Source organism: Caenorhabditis briggsae (assembly GCF_000004555.2).
Source record: "Caenorhabditis briggsae complete genome, chrI, whole genome shotgun sequence".
NCBI classification, from domain to species: Eukaryota; Metazoa; Nematoda; class Chromadorea; order Rhabditida; family Rhabditidae; genus Caenorhabditis; species Caenorhabditis briggsae.
The window spans coordinates 5,627,379-5,643,640 of NC_013489.2; the positions used below are offsets into that span (position 1 = coordinate 5,627,379).

The 16,262-nt window shown below is 41.2% G+C and overlaps 4 protein-coding genes across 4 annotated transcripts; 1 reads left to right on the top strand and 3 right to left on the bottom strand.

Annotated features, from left to right (window-relative positions):
* Window positions 1–1,507: 1,507 nt before the first annotated feature.
* Window positions 1,508–5,732, bottom strand: Cbr-hsr-9 (the record flags this gene model as incomplete). The annotated part of the gene is made up of 10 exons (XM_002639121.1): window positions 1,508–1,591; window positions 1,637–1,922; window positions 1,967–2,181; window positions 2,224–3,260; window positions 3,391–3,499; window positions 3,550–4,788; window positions 4,838–5,239; window positions 5,288–5,354; window positions 5,399–5,435; window positions 5,711–5,732. The coding sequence occupies 10 exons, from the start codon at window positions 5,730–5,732 to the stop codon at window positions 1,508–1,510; spliced, it is 3,498 nt and encodes a 1,165-aa protein (XP_002639167.1).
* A 565-nt stretch (window positions 5,733–6,297) lies between these two features.
* Window positions 6,298–7,075, top strand: Cbr-rps-19 (the record flags this gene model as incomplete). The annotated part of the gene is made up of 3 exons (XM_002639122.1): window positions 6,298–6,508; window positions 6,553–6,722; window positions 7,016–7,075. 3 exons carry the CDS (start codon window positions 6,298–6,300, stop codon window positions 7,073–7,075), a joined length of 441 nt encoding a protein of 146 aa, XP_002639168.1.
* A 4,371-nt stretch (window positions 7,076–11,446) lies between these two features.
* On the bottom strand, window positions 11,447–13,044 carry CBG03708 (the record flags this gene model as incomplete). The annotated part of the gene is made up of 4 exons (XM_002639123.1): window positions 11,447–11,729; window positions 11,777–12,496; window positions 12,543–12,919; window positions 12,967–13,044. The coding sequence occupies 4 exons, from the start codon at window positions 13,042–13,044 to the stop codon at window positions 11,447–11,449; spliced, it is 1,458 nt and encodes a 485-aa protein (XP_002639169.1).
* A 775-nt stretch (window positions 13,045–13,819) lies between these two features.
* Window positions 13,820–15,768, bottom strand: Cbr-nra-2 (the record flags this gene model as incomplete). The annotated part of the gene is made up of 7 exons (XM_002639124.1): window positions 13,820–13,885; window positions 13,931–14,513; window positions 14,559–14,682; window positions 14,728–15,037; window positions 15,088–15,448; window positions 15,498–15,649; window positions 15,691–15,768. The coding sequence occupies 7 exons, from the start codon at window positions 15,766–15,768 to the stop codon at window positions 13,820–13,822; spliced, it is 1,674 nt and encodes a 557-aa protein (XP_002639170.1).
* Window positions 15,769–16,262: the final 494 nt, after the last annotated feature.

Sequence of the window (16,262 nt, forward strand, 5' to 3'; positions counted from 1 at the left end):
GGGTGGCAACGCGCGTATTCTCGCTCATCGTTTAAAACTGTGATACTCAGCCAACGAAGTTCGGCAGCGAATTGAGAATTTTTGAAAAATTTACTGGGGCGCGCTTTCTGACCCCCTCGCTTGAACCCAAGTGCGCTCTCCCACAGAACAATTCCGAACTGCAAATTAATTTTTGAACTACAGAAAAAAAGTTTGGCGCGATCACAATTGCAGGTCTAAAACCATAATTTCAGAATTTTTTATCTGATTTTGTGGAGTTCCAAGATGTTTCTAATTATTCTTAAAAAATTAATTAGTGATTATAGACTCACGTATGGTCGTTTTCCGGAAGAAAAAATGTCAAAAATGGTCATTTTTGAAAGTTTTTTACAGAAAAAATCTATCTCCTCTTTCAGTTTTTGACATTTCTAGGAGTTCTATAGCTCAAAAAACCGGCAATTATTTTCTCTACATTTTCTATGGATGAATTTTTAATTCGTCTGATAAAACCTGCAATTGTGATCGCGCCAAACTTTTTTTCTGTAGATCAAAAATTAATTTGCAGTTCGGAATTGTTCTGTGGGAGAGCGTGCAATAGGATAAGCTATTTTCTTTCATTATATTGATTTTTCAAGAAAACAAACGAAAGTTGCTCCGCTGACAGTTAAATAACTTTCGTCGTTTTGACTTAACGCGGAAACCTGGAACACTTCAAAACACATATTGTCGGGATTATAAAACTGCGACCTGCGGTGTAAGCAGACTCAGTGCAAAACACTCAATTTTTGTACTGAGCCTGCATACACCGAGGTCGCAGTTTCATAATTCCGACAATAGATGCGAGTTATCCCTCTCAAATCGCAGTTCATCATCAGTGATCATCAGTGACAACGGACACTTTTGTTTTTTGAATAGCAACAGAATAATTATTAAATATTTGAGATACCAGATATAGAACTTTATATGATAACAGTGAGCGAACCTGAACACCGCCCTTTATATGATTTATTTTTGAAATAATCAAGAATAGCCAAATAAATAAGTAATGATGAAGGTAATGGGTTGATAGTAAGTAAAACATCGATTACGGAAGAGCGGAAAGATTGATTTTGAAAACCACTTACAGACTATTGGGATCAAAGAAAACTTTTCGGAGAATGGAATGACATTTATAAATTAGAACGGGGTGGAAATAAAACTTAGGGAACAAGTTTCTCGATAGAGTTCATGCCAATGATCAGAACTCATATTAGAGATTTTAGATCGAAATTTGGGGTTGGCGAACGTTTCTCACATTACTTTGTGTCCAGCACTTCGAATGGGAGAAATATGGGTACGAATAAAAAAGGCCGTCAAAAAGAATGAATGATTTGAACGGGGAATATGCGCTTCAGAAGATAATCCAGTATACATTAGGTGAGATCTGAACAATTCAGCGGGAGAAGCATGATTACCAAATCAGAGAGATTATGATGATGAGACAAAAAAAGGTATTAAAATTTGATCGTTTCCAAATATTTTGCAGTGTTTAGTGACGGGTACGATGATGCAAACGGTACGGATCAAACTTCGGATGACCAGCCGCATCAGGAGCACGACTCAGGATTATGGTCTTGAATAGATAAATGTCTCTCAAAGAACAAAATAACTTTCTTACTTGAATGACCCATTCCGAAGTGACACGTTTAGCATTAATTTCTGATGCGTATTCCATGACTTCCTCTCGGAACGTTCCATCGACCAGAGCCACATCAAACATCAACTTAGACTCGCGAAGAGTTTGCCAATCGGCGTCCACGACCGTAGCTCCGAGCAACTCGAGAATAGGTTTCCAGATTTCAACGAATGTCCCGCCAAGTCCGGCTTGAGTGACTTCACGTACAGAATGAGTCGAGTGTACATAGATAGTGATTCCTTTGAGCAGTTCCGAAGGATTTTTAGGACTTGAAAATTATGATATGTATTTTCAACAAGTATTATCACTTACGCTGGCATATCACGACAATCATCGAAGATTGACGCACCCGCAGGAAGGACATAGTCTGTATAGTCAAGACACTCTCCTTTTTCAGCACAAGCTTGCAACCATGTAGTACTAACACACGGGGTTCCTCGGGCCAACGCTGCCAGATATTTATGAGTTCGATAATATGTATCAGAAATGAGAAGCTGTTCGTGGCTTCCATCGTTCTCCTGGAAGTTCTTAAAAACAGGGTTTCTGTTTGAAACGACATTTTCACTTACATTCAGTTTTTCTGTGACTATTCCTCCATTATTGGCAATGAAAGCCATAAGGTTTTTTTTCCTCAACATAGGTGGAACGTTTTTACCCTGTTCTGAACGATTAGCAGAGGTGAGCATGAACACTTTTCCAGCGAAGATATTTTTCCCGATCGCCTCTGGTTTCATCGGTAGTGTTTCGTCTTCATCAATAGGACTTTCAGATGCACCTCTCGACGATGCAACTTCATCATCCTTCTTCTTACGGCTTCTTGGTTTGCTGAGTTGGGATACGAAAGTTGATTTGCGACGAGTCGCCTCCGATATGGTTGTGATGTTGGACTTCATGATGGCGGTCGCATTTTGTTCCAAATTTTTAACGTAATCTCGCCATTCGCTTTGATCAAACGATACCTCCTTCCAATCAACATCTTTGCGAACTTCTGTTGGTTCCCCTTCAGAATCGAGGACTGTGATTTTCAATATTCCTTTTGACCATTCCTCTGCGCTGATATCGTTTGGACCAGAGTCTAAGCGAACCTCGTCATCACCAAGAGATGCGGTTTTTCCAGCGACCAAAGCACGAAGTGGAATGATTCCCGAGTTCGGAACGTCTTTCACAACTTTATCAGCGGTGAACTGAAGTTTGTAACGCCCGAGACCGTCTCTCTCAGAAAGTATAACGGCTGGGTAGAAAGTTTTTTGAAAAATAGCGTAAACACGGGCTCCTGGTGCATGCGGCTCGTTTACATCTTGAGGGTGGTCTACAAGTAGTTGTTGCTCATCATCCAATACTTTCACCTCAACGTGCTGATCTCTCTTTGCAGACGGAGGTTGTAATTCTGACAAATCGCTCTTCCTTTTTCTGGACCGATTTGACGTGTTTGCAGTATCATTTGAGTTCGACTCTGGAGCTTCATCCATCCCAATTTCATTAACCTGCGTTTCCTCTTTCTTGGCTCTTGACTTTCTCCCTCCTGTTCCTGGTGCTGCTCTTTTTTGTTTTTCTTTTCCGGGGGTCATATCGGCGAGCGATCTTCTATTTTTCTCAGTGGGAGAAGCTGAAAGTAAAACGTAATAATATTGGAATTATACAGCAACAGTAATGAACAGCCGTTGACGGGGAAACAAAAAGTATGCATAAGACCAATAAGCGATTTGTAGTACCCATATATGTACTTTTAAACTCACTCTGCAAATCAGCAACTCGGGACTCAGCCGCTTTCTCGGTCATTGAATACTTTGATGATGATTCACCCGTCTTTGCATACTTCACAGAGCCAAAGCTTTGAACCTCCATCTTTAAAAAAAGGAGAGATATGAATTATCAAAATAGATTTATATATTTACCTGAATATTTTTCAATGGTTCTGGATGATGCTCCATCTCAGTATCGATGTCATATGGATCATGGACATCTTTTTTCGAGCTCGAAGATGGTGCAATCTTCCTCTTGCCTCCTCTTTTTGCAGAAGGGGTTTCTGTGGATTCTGCAGCATCTTCATCCATATGTTCCGTTATCGACGCTTCTTTCTTTCGTCCGCGAGCCGGAGTTCGTTTGTTAGTAGCTGGTGTTGCTGGAGTCGCCTTAGCAGGCGCTTTCGCTCTCGTGGATCTACGGGAAGAAGTGGTTGGTTCGGAACTCTCAGTTTCTGCTACTTCAGCCTCATCAACTGCTTCTTGTTCCACAGCTGCTCGCGATGTAGACTTTCTCGTTCTCGGAGTCCGAGTAGATGATCCGTCTTCAGATTCCTTGTCATTAGGAATAGCGGATTGATTATTTTCGTCTTCATCCACGTCTGCCTTTTTGCCTCTTCCTCTTGTTGAGCGCGGTGTTTGCGTAGAAGGCATTGAACGTTTTCCACGACCTCCTCGTTTTGGAGTTGCTGCCTCTGGTTGGTCACCATCCACAATGTCTTCTGCAACAGGTTCGGGATCTTCGTTCTTCCCTGTTGAACGTCGCGATCTTTCGGGCGTTTTGGGCGTTTCGCTGACTTCACTTTCCTGTTCCGCAGAATTCGCCGTTTTTGCAGATCGTCCACGACGTACTGGCGTTTCGGTGTCTTGCGAAGATCCGTCGTTGCCTTTTGCAAGTGACTGGCGACCCCTACCACTGCGCTTGGTAGCCGAAGCATCTGGATTCGGAGTGACATCTGACTTCCTTCTGGAACGACTACTACGAGCAGGTGTAGTTGGCCCTTCATCGTTAACAGTTGTATTGGCACCGCTATCATGCTCATTATTTCCATTGTTGGTTTCATCTAGAGCTTCCTGAGCTTCCTCAACTTCCGTAGTTGGAGCTTCTTCAGTTGATTCATCAGCAACAATTTCATCATCGCCATCCAAATGATTTTCTGGTTGTTCTTTTTCAGCATCATCGTCAACGATCGGTGAAGGAGAACCGTTTGGAGTTGATACAACATGAGAACCGTTTTGTTCTGAAGGCTCCTCTGGAGTTGCGCCGGATGGCTCTTCTTTGCATACTGAATTTTTGGCTATTTCCGTATCAGATACATCAGCTTCATCGGCTACCGAGGCTTCCGAACTTTGTTCCTCAGACTTGTCTTCATCGTCATCAACTACAGCTCTCTGAAATTTAGGTAATGGATATTCTGCTCAAACATTTCAAAGATAACACCTTAGCCTTTTTCTTGGGAATTTCTTCTTCCTCTTCTTCTTCATCAATTTCCTCATCAGTCTTATCTTCGACAGCCTCGCCAGCAAGAGCTTCATCGTTTGTGTCGACTTTATCTTCATCGCCATTCACATCCTCCTCTTCCATTTTGGTTTCTGGAGACTCAGAAGCGTCCGGTTCGTGGACACCGCCGGCGGCTGCACTCGTATCCATGCTGATTGTTTTTTTCTCAAAAGATTCATCGTTCGGTTGTTCTATATCTTCAAGGTTCTGAGGCTCGCCCTGGTCCATTGATTCATGTTCTTCGGTAGCACCACAGAACGGTGATACTGGTCTCTCCGGAAGTAATGGTGAAGAATCATCGACAAACTCCTTGTTTTCAGAAGTTGATCCCGGTACAGGTTCCTGATATTTGGCTCAGTTATATTGTAATAAATTAAGTTATATACTTACAGTCAGAACAACAGAATTCCCAAAAAGGCTTTTACTTTTGTCCAGAACGGTTTCCGTAGACGGTAAACTGAAATAAATAATATCAGTTTGTTTTCGCACTAACAATCCCACCTTTCCTCCTTTACATTGGAACTTGCATCATCAAGCTCTGAAAAGTGAAAATTGAAGCAAAAACTATCATTTGTTCTGTGAAATGTTGTTTCCTCAATATGGTTCAGAACCCGGTATACAATTGAATGGTTAAACTCTGATAAACGGTTTCCAATCAGATTCGGAAAACGCGTTTTTCAGACTTGAGAAAAAATGTCGTCTTTCAGCCAGATCTAGCCCGTTTAGCTTCGTTCTTCCTTCCTCGAATCTAATTAGAAATCGATTACCAGCGAAGCCACTTATTTATACGGATTTTCCCTTCAAAATTATTACCCAGTGTGTTGTTTGTTGACATATCCTTTCAACAGAAGTTGTTTTATCCTGTAATAAAATTGTTTTTCAAGACGATTTCCCTTGATAAATTGTAAATTGCAGAAAAAAGTACAATTTGAAGAAAAATAACTGTCAAAAATCCAATTCAAACGCCCGCCCCCGTTGCCAAAAGTGATCTCAATGCTGTCGAGTGCGTCGCGGTCGCGTCTTGAGTCGCTACGCAGCGAATGATACGCAGGTTACACAGTATAGTTTGAAGCAAATGCCTCATTTTTCTCTTTCCTAAACAAATTTTCGGGTTTTTTTCAAATTTTTTGAATAAAATTTCGCGTTTTTTGCACTAGAAAATTAAATATGGAGATTTTATATGTTTTCAGCGATTACTATCGCTTATAAGAACAGTGAAATATAAGTTTTATCGACTTCCGAATTCCTTAGGGGGTTATTCATGACATGGAATATGTTTATTTCGTGTTTTTAAACACTTATGCATGCGAAAAAAATTATTTAATGTGTTAAATCATGAATAACCCAATCTGCTTCGCGTGTAATCGATTCCTATATTAATTTCTTAAATTTCAGGTAAAATGACGAGAGCGACCTCCATCAAGGACGTCGACCAGCACGAGGCGACCAAGTCCATCGCTCACTTCTTGAAGAAGAGTGGAAAGGTCAAGGTTCCAGAGTGGTCCGACCTTGTCAAGCTCGGAGTGAACAAGGAGCTCGCCCCAGTTGATCCAGATTGGTTCTACACACGCGCTGCCAGTCTCGCCCGCCATCTTTATTTCCGCCCAGCTGGTAAGCGGTTACTTTTCTGTCATACCATAAAAAATTTTCTACAGGAATTGGAGCTTTCAAGAAGGTCTACGGAGGAAACAAGAGACGCGGAGTCGCCCCAAACCATTTCCAGACTTCGGCCGGAAACTGCCTCAGAAAGGCTGTTCAGCAACTCGAGAAGATCAAGTGGGTTGAGAAGCACCCAGATGGCAAGGGAAGAATCCTTTCCAAGCAGGTAAATTTTCAATTCAAGTTTTCATGGTTTTTATCCGGAAAAATAATGTGTGCCAAAAATATCTTTCAAAATATTTTCCCCCATAACTGCAAAACTATGGTAGAAATCTTCACCTACTGATTCTCAACCTTTTGATTATGGGTTTATTCGTGAATCGTTTTTTAAAAACAGGAAACAAATTTTCGCATCTCTGAATCGATTTCAAAAACGAAAACAAATCATGTCATGAATAACCCCTTCATGAAAATATATTATGAAAAACAGTTCGCGTCTTAGTGGTTTTCTTTTTCCAGGGACGCAAGGATTTGGACAGAATCGCCACCGGCCTCAGATCCTCGGGACAACAAGCCTAAACACTCCTTGTTTGTGTTATAAACGTTGTTATTATTACTCTGTTAGATACAAAACAAAATGTTGCAAGAGAAACGTCGGTGATCGGGGCCACAGGTCCTAGAATTACTAAAGTAGGCTGAAATAATGAGTTTTTTCCCCTGTATTTACCAGTTGCAAGCGGGCCGGCTGATAACTTGATCCTAGAACGAGATATTTGGAGGGTTTGGTGCCAAATGATCTATCACGACAGGGACCATTACGCCTATATCATTCGAGCCGGATTCCATTCCGGTAACATGCCGCAACCTGACTTTGAATGACAATTTTCTAACAACTTAACAAAATAACAGATTTTTTGTCATTCAAACGCATTTTTGACATGTTATCGGACCGAGACGCCTCGAATTTTGTAGGCGTGTTGGGGGTTTAGTTCATTTGGTACCAAAACCGTCTGAATATCACATTTTAGAGACAAGTTATCAGCCGGCCCGCTTGCAACTATGGTATTTATTATACATGTCACGGCACCCCAGCGAAACAAATGGGGAAAAATCGCGAAAGCGCGCTCTGCTGCTAATACAGTACCTTGTGCACAAGCTTGTGTCGATTTACGGGCGCCAAGAAATAAAATTTGCACTGAAAATCGCATTTTCTCGTTATAAAAAAAGTTCTAGCTTTGTTTTTCGAAATCAATTCAATAACAATTGTAGCCTGGGTCATTCTCCATCTAAAAAGTCCAAAATGTTGCATGTAGGTGCTTCCTAGGAAAAGTTATTAGAGCTCGAAAAACCCGATTTTCGAATTTATTTTCAGAATCACATAGTTTATAATTTCAATGACGATCGTTCGAATTTTTCTACTTAATATTGATCCTACTACGCTGAAAATCTGTTTTTAAGGGCTTGGAACGTGTCGTCGCCTATATTTTTCCCTTATTTGGTAACTGCAGACACAAACGTTTGGGCACACAAAAATTTCATTTTATGACGAATTTTCAAATAAAAAAAAGAAACAATGACAAGAATAGATTATCAAGCCCTCCAATCCCTCCATAGTTCTCATTTTCTCGCTCCAGAAACCTGTAAAAATTCGGCGGAGAAGTATTATCTGGTCATGAGCGACTAACCGCACTCATTGTTATTGAAAAATCGTCGAAAATGAACGGATCCACTGTTCAAGCCGAAAAACATTGGTGGAATCTGAAAAAAGATATCTGAATGTCAATTTTAGGAAAATCAGACCGAAAAAAGATAAAAAAGGCAGAAATTCTTGCAAAAAATGATTCATGTCCAAATCAATTTAAAAATTGATGCGAGAGAGTACGAACCTCTTGAGAGACGCAGTCAACGATGGTTAACTTGTTACCTGCAACTTAGCGTGAAGCGCGTCAGCAGCTACTTTGCGCGTTGCGTCGCTGGGGTGCCGTGCATGTCGCGGGCCGGCCCGTTGGGGGAATATTCACTGGCCCGAATTTCCGAGGGAAATTTTTATCGAAATTTCTTTATTTTCAGCTTTAATAAGGGTCCTGGGCTAAATTCCGTACTTTAAAATGAACATTTTGAAAAAAGATGCAACAAAAATCAATTGAAAAATTTTAAAATATTCGGAACCCGGGCCGGGCCGAGAAAATTTTTCTTCAATCGGGCCCTGGGCCAACCCGGGATTAAAGGGGGACTCCGACCAAAAATTTTTATTGCATTAAAATGTGTTAAAAGTTATCTATTTTCCGAATATTATTGCGAAAAAATTCAAAAAAAATCCGAAATTCCCAAAAAACGCCGTTGAAAAGGAAGAAAATTCAAAAAAAGGTGCCGCCGGGGGACGAGGGTTTTCAGTGAGAAACCTAGGCCACGGCAGCGGGCGCCTTTCCTATGTGGCAAATTTTCCGGATTTTTTTCAATTTCATGTCCGGCAGGTAAAAAACGTAAAAAATCACTGTCGGCGACTTGAAAAAAAGGCTGTCAGGTGCCGTGGCCTAGGTTTCTCACTGAAAACCCTCGTCCCCCGGCGGCACCTTTTTTGAATTTTCTTCCTTTTCAACGCCGTTTTTCGGGGATTTCGGATTTTGAAAGGGAGGAGCTCTCTATTATCAACAACAAGAACCCCAAAGAACTCTTCCATTTCGTTAAATCTAGACTCCGTCCCCCGCACTGTCCCATTTCTCTCCTGATTAATGGCACCTTATCCTCAGACGCTTCTGAACTAGCCAACGAATTTTCTTCCGTCTTCCAAGAGGCCTTCTCGCCCCCAAGCCCTCCTTTCTCCGCCCTCCCTGCTATCGCTCCCTTTGCCGTCTGTCCTGATTTCTCTCCTCTAAATATTGCTAAGCACATCGGTTCTCTACCCTCAAAAGTCGGTTTCTCCCCGGATTTTATCAACTTCCTTGTAATCAAAAAGTGCAGTGATGCGATAACCATCCCTCTTTCGCTCATCTTCCAAGAATCCTTCTCCTCCGCCAAATTTCCTGAGATCTGGAAGCACTCGGTTGTTAGCCCAATATTCAAGAAGGGATCCAAATATGACGCTAATAACTACAGACCCATAACGCTCACTCATGCACTTTCCAGACTCTTCGAAAGATTAGTCCTCGAAGAGCTAAAGCGTGTTATCGGTCCGAGTATTTCTCCGAATCAGTACGGATTCGTCAGTAAGCGATCCTGTGTTCTAGCCGTCCTTGAGTCCACTTCCAAAATACAGAAAACGTTAGCAAATAAGCAACAATTCGTAGATGTTATTTACTTTGATTTTCGCAAGGCATTCGACACTGTCCCATACAATCTCTTGCTGCTGAAAATGAGGCGTATAGGTATTGATGAACGATGCTGCGTTTGGTTCGAGTCCTTTCTCAGCAACCGCTCATCCAACGTCAAGGTTAATGGCCTAATGTCAACCAGCGAGATTGTTGTCAAATCCGGAGTCCCCCAAGGAAGTGTCACTGGCCCTTTTTGTTTCTGATCTACATTAACGACTTACTCGGCCTCTTTCCTCCCAATGTTCATGTCACGGCGTTCGCCGACGACCTAAAAATAACCGGTTCCGACCCATTGGATATGCAGAGAAGTATCGAAATCGTCGAGCACTGGTGTGACATCTGGAGACTCAAACTAGCCGAAAATAAGACGGCCGTTATGCATTATGGTAAACGCAATCCTAAGACAGTCTACCTTATCAAGGGATCCCCCATTACTCCGCATCGCTCATTCAAGGACCTAGGTATACTAGTTGATGATCAACTTCAATTCGACAAACACATCAATCTTATTGCCTACTCTGCTAAACTCAAGTCCCGCCAAATACTGAAAACGTTCCAATCGAAAAACCCTTGTTTATATTTCCGTCTCTTCGACACCTACATTAGACCGGTCCTCGAATACGGTTGTGAACTTTTCGATCCATCCAATGCCACACTTGCCAATAAACTAGAATCTCCTCTTCGTTATTTCACCAGAAAAGTCTTCCAGAGATGTAATATGCCCTTCAATTCATACACCGATCGCCTATCCCAGTTCTCTATGCTAACCACCCTTCATCGCCGCACCCTTCTAGTTCTTCGTATCTATCACAAAATTGTTATAAACTCATACCATTTTCCCTCTATGTCGTCCTACATTCTTCCCAGCCATTCTAACAGAGCCCCGTATTCGTTCAAAATCAACGGTCAATACTTTGACTGCTTCCTTCACAGAAACTTGTCTATGTGGAACCGTGTATGTAAGGTGATAAATTCTAAGCTCGGTCCGGTGGCGTTTGCTAAGCGAGTAGGAGCGATTCCTTATGATATTCTGATCCCTCCCACTTGACCTACAGGACTCTAGTCGGTCCGTCTGGTCATTTTACTTCTTTTATTTGTACAGTTCCCATTTCTTGCCAAATTATCTATCTATTTCCCCCATGCATTTCAAATAAATATATATATTATTATTCTTTGAATTTTTTCGCAATAATATTTGAAAAATAGATAAATTTTAACACATTTTAATGCAATAAAAATTTTTGGTCGGAGTCCCCCTTTAAGCAAGTATGGTATTTACTTAGCTTTTGGTTTTTTTTTCTCCGAAACAAGATGGGGGAAGAAACATCTTCATGATAGGAAATTTGAAACAAAAAAGCGTTTTCTGTGTAAAAAACTTCATGTTAGCATAAGTAATTATTGCAATTCAGAAGTGGTCGCATAGTTCATATCACAATTTTTCAAACATGCGAAAGCCGGAATGATGGATAAACAATATAATGTGTAACATTTACAGTGAAGGGAAGTTGGTTAATGATAATATTGTCTATTCAAAATAATCGCGCGGATGAACGAGTAAAAAAATGTGTAGAGAGTCTCCAAACCGGTAGAGGTTTACTCGCGCGATTATTTTGAATAGACAATACTTGGTTTGCTGGTTTTACTTCTTTTGGGTTGACGACTTCTTTTGTTCGACGAGCAAGTGAAGTTCACGACAGAATGATGGATTCCGAATAGCAGTGAAGTGGATACTGCTCTTCGTCAGTTGCACCAATGCAAACGCTCCGTAGGTACTCGTCGGTCCATCAAACTCGAAATGCTTATCAACGCTGCACAGGGAAAGCTTTCTCTCGGAACGTTGTCTTTTGTCTGTCGCCAACAGACGCGTCATCAAGAAAACCTCCGCGCCATCCTTTCTTGCAGCTTCGGCGAATTCTTCGGTACTGAAACTCAATCGGTATTTCTCAACAAAGAAAAAAGACAAACACACAATTGCTCATGATTTCCTTCCAAGTCATTCGTGATGTCCCACCCTCGAAGATCCTTGATAACTACGCCATAGTTTTGCTCGAAACTGGGATCCAGTTGGATAGTGACACGCTCCAAACGATGACCCACTTGCCCGTCCATCCACTGAGTGAGGAATGCAGCAAGCTCCGTCGTTTGAAGTCTGTTGCGACGCAAGTTCACTTCTCCCAGAGAACTCATTTTCGACAAATCGGAAAGAGGATTCTCGAAGTTTCCATCGATAGTCAGCTTACGAGCCCAGAAAATCGGATGGTCGCATGTAGAAATCACATCAGCCCAAACAGGCATATTGCGTTCTTCCAACGGAACAATGTAAGGCATTGCTTCGAGAGTTGAATCACTTCCTGTGTAGTTTCTCAAAAGAGTAACTTCTGGAATCGTACTCATCGTGTCGATTTGGCTCATCCACCATTGCGTAGAACTTGGAGAATTGTGAACAATTCTCAGCATCCGAACGTCATTGAATTTTTTGTTCAGTTTGTAATTCTGAGACCACAGTTTCACATCGATATCGAGCTCGTCGGCAAGATTCTCCTCGTGGTCATTGATGAAGTTTATGAGTTTTTCCGCAGTCGAGTGAATGTATTCTGTGTTGCCAAGCTCAATTCTAGTCGTCTGGAGGTTCTTCGAAGCTGTATTGGCACTTTCTCTTGTGTCCGATTCTTCGACGTGCTTCATGTATCTACAAACAACAATTACTATAAATACTGGATAAGAAGAGCACTTACGATTTGCAAACGTATCTCTTATCCTCCGTCTTCCAAAACTCGAAGACGTGAAGCTGATACTGCTTGAAGTGATGAGCATCTTCGGAAGTTTTCGTGACAATCACACCTATCTCGGCCCGATATTTCAAGTAGGATTCGTTCTTCGGACCAGTGACAATATCGTTTTCCTGCACGTTTGCTTTTTGAGATTCAATTTTGACCGAAGTGACCATCGACTTGGAATTGATCCACTTGCGGAAGCGATGGTTGAATTTTGACAATTTAGCTTTTTTTTCATCGGCGAACCCGTCCAGATACAAAACTTTCTTGTAAATCGGAGCATCGAACCACTTCTTGTAGCTTTTGAGAGTTTGAAGTTGGCCTGCGCAATCCGATGACTGAAAATCAGAATTATGAACCATTTAGAGCCGTTTAAACTGTATACCTTCTTCTCGCATATTATCTTGAAGTCCTCGAGGAACTTTGCACGTGGTGTGTTCATCAGATGGTGGTCTTCAGTCATTCTTCGATGAGCGACGATAGGAACGAATGAAAATTTTGAGAAAAAATGCGGCTCGTGGAGTCATGACCAAAAAAAAAAGAAAAATTGAAAAATTGGCGCTTTATAAACAATAGATCAATTTTTTTTTGATCGGGTTGAGACTCGGAATAAAAATTATGTTTACACTCCTTTAAAGAGTACTGTACTTATAAAACCCAATGTCGAAAACTCTCCCAATTACTTTTTCCGAGAATCGTAAATCCGACTTTTTCTTCGACTTGTCGGAAAAAAAGGTTTTTGGCCTTCAATTGAGGCGAGCGACTTAAAAACGCTACTTCTTAATATAAAACAATTATAATAACAAAGAGGAGGAAAAACTAATTTGAGCAAGACGAAGAAAATGAATTCTTTGGTTTAGCTTATCGGTGAACTTTCGGATTTTTTTCTCTCTTATCAGAAAAAAAAACTCGGAGAATCCTCTGTCGGATAAATTGTAAAAAAATCTCGGAGAATTTCTCCGAAACTATCCGGAAAACTCATATAATTGGATATCCGATAATCCGACTCCGACCAAGCCTGATTGAACCAAGAAAAAAATCATTGTAAATATATGATCAAATAGGAAAACATAGGTTCTTCGAACAATAATTTATTAAATAAACTTTCTGACAACTTAATAAATAACGAAGCCTATAGAAATATGAAAATCGAGAAAGCGCACAAACATTGTTTTCAAACAACAAGGTAGATAAAGAAACAACTAGAAATGTGAAATGGAAGAAAATTAAGTAGTCACTTAGAATATCGATCTACGGATGGCGGAAACTGCTCCCTCTACGGATTTTTGAGAGTGTGTGGCAATCTGAAATCGACTTTTGGCTATGATTCAATAGATGAGACAACTTACATAGTAGAACACTGAGAGATACCCGAATACTCCAGCAGCAATTACAAGTTCGAACACTGCAGGTTTAACGCGTTCAGCGACAAGGCGGTTTTGAGTGATTCCGAACGTTTTTGCGTCCGTGATTGTGACTGCCGATTTGAAAACTTGACCGTATGCAGCTGCCACCGAAGCCAAATTAGAAACGACACTTTCTGTAGCATGTCTGTCTCCAACTGGTCGTGGTCTTGATGCGAACTGCCGGATGAAGTGATGAACACGTTGCTTATCGATGGCATCCTTCGATAGCATACTCACTTCGGATTTGATTCGTGAATCAGACGATGGACCAGCTTCTGGAAGTCCCAAAATGTATCCAAGCACACTTTCAGCAATCAATCGAATGTTATCCATAAGTTCTTCTTCGTCGAGAGTTGATGGAAGATCCAAAATAGAGTTGCGAGCTGGATCTGAAGGCGATGCCAACGTAGACAGAGTGACGGCTGGCATTCTTTTGATGTTAAATTTCTCGTGCTCCCATGCACTGGCAGTTGTCAATGAAATTTTCTTTGTGACCAACTCGGTTTTCTTGTTTGGAGCGAGTTTACTGAAATAAATTATATTGGCATTTGGTTTTCAGATAAAAAATTACTTGAGCCTTTTGAAAAGTTGAGCAGCAGCGGAGTTCTCAGATGGTGTTTTACCGGCGTGCATGTAGAGTCCGTCAGTTTTACGACCAATTGATTCGATGCAAATAGCAAGATCAATACGATCGTCTAAAGCTGAATTTATATAAAGAGAAACTATCGAAAAATCTTTACCTTTTCGATTAAGTCCAGAATCCAAAAAGTCAGCTCCTTCAATGCCTTTCTGGAATTCATCAATCCAGTGTCGTGTTCCTTGATAATTGAGCTTTCCAGCAGCAGTCCAAATGAATAAAAGGTTGTACGGAGGACGGGTACTTGGTGTGTCGTAAAACTTTGAGAGTACTGCGAGCAATTCTAACAGAGCAACGATTCCTGATCCATTCGAATCAGTACCAGTAGAAATGCCTGGAACAGCAGAAGATGTATCGTAGTGAGCAACAAACGCAATCGAAAGGGAAGCTCTATCTCCACTGCTCAATCTTCCCTGAAAATGCTCGCTAAATAAACTTCTTATATATTTGTTGAGCAACGCACCACAACATTAGATGGCTTGTAAGAGTCTGGGAGTTCTGGAATTTGGTCCGATGAAGTAATACTGATAGTGTTTCCGGAGAGTGATTGAATCAGTTGTTGGACAGCGCTGGGAGCTTTCTCAGCTCTAGTGCTAACGTCATGGAGGATTGAAGCTGCATCGTCGTTGTGTGGAGCGACGTATACAGCTAAATCAGTTTTGACGTTCAAAAGTTTGACTTCCAGATCGAGAAAAGCTTTTCTGTCAATATCATTCAGCTCGTCAATATTGTCAGGAATGAAGATTAAAACGGCTCCAGTAGCAATACTCCACATATCATCAACATCATGAGTCAACAATTCCCGCCAAGTTGTTACCATAGTTCTGGAATCAGTTAACATTGAGGATTTGTTATATTTGTGTTTCAGGATACCTTCGAAGTGCGCGGGCACTCAGAGACACAGCCTCATACGAAACTCGATGATTTCTACTTCCGTACATGTTTCCACTGATTTCATATTGGTGCAGACGGTATACATGGAATTCAGTTTCCACAACATCCCCAACTTGTTGAGACCCATGGACCTAGAATTAAAAATTATAAAAAGTTTCAAAAAAATCCTTACCACACAGACGGTCATCATCAACGTTATGTAGATGAACAACGCCGGGTTCCGGAAGAAATCTATTATATCTTCTTGCATCTAAAAATGTTTCAAGTGTATTATTCATTCTGAACAGCTGGTCTTTTAGAATCGAATTTGCTTAGAAACTAAAAAATATGAAATTTTGTTCAGAGTATTACTCTAGAGTAAGAAACAAATTTAGAAATTGGATCAAAAATAGTATTACGTTTTTTTACTGATTTTTGTGAGCCTTGAGTTTTCCGAGAGGAATTCAAATGAGCCCTTCGAGAACCGTACCCCGCTACACTGGGAACGGCGAATCGCTCCGAGACCCACATGCCCGCGAAAACCGCGACGCGCTCCGCGATTCGAAGAGGGTTTTTCTGCAGAATTATTGGGGGTACGACGAATTCGAACGTTTTCAAATTCGAACATACCTAAAATCGAACTGATTCAATCCAGAACAGTCCTTTTTTCGCACACGTACTAGAATAGAACGCGGACAGAATCGAACTGGTAAGGAGTCGAACTGTCCCGAATTGGAACGCTGCCTGCAACAGACCGCGCATGAA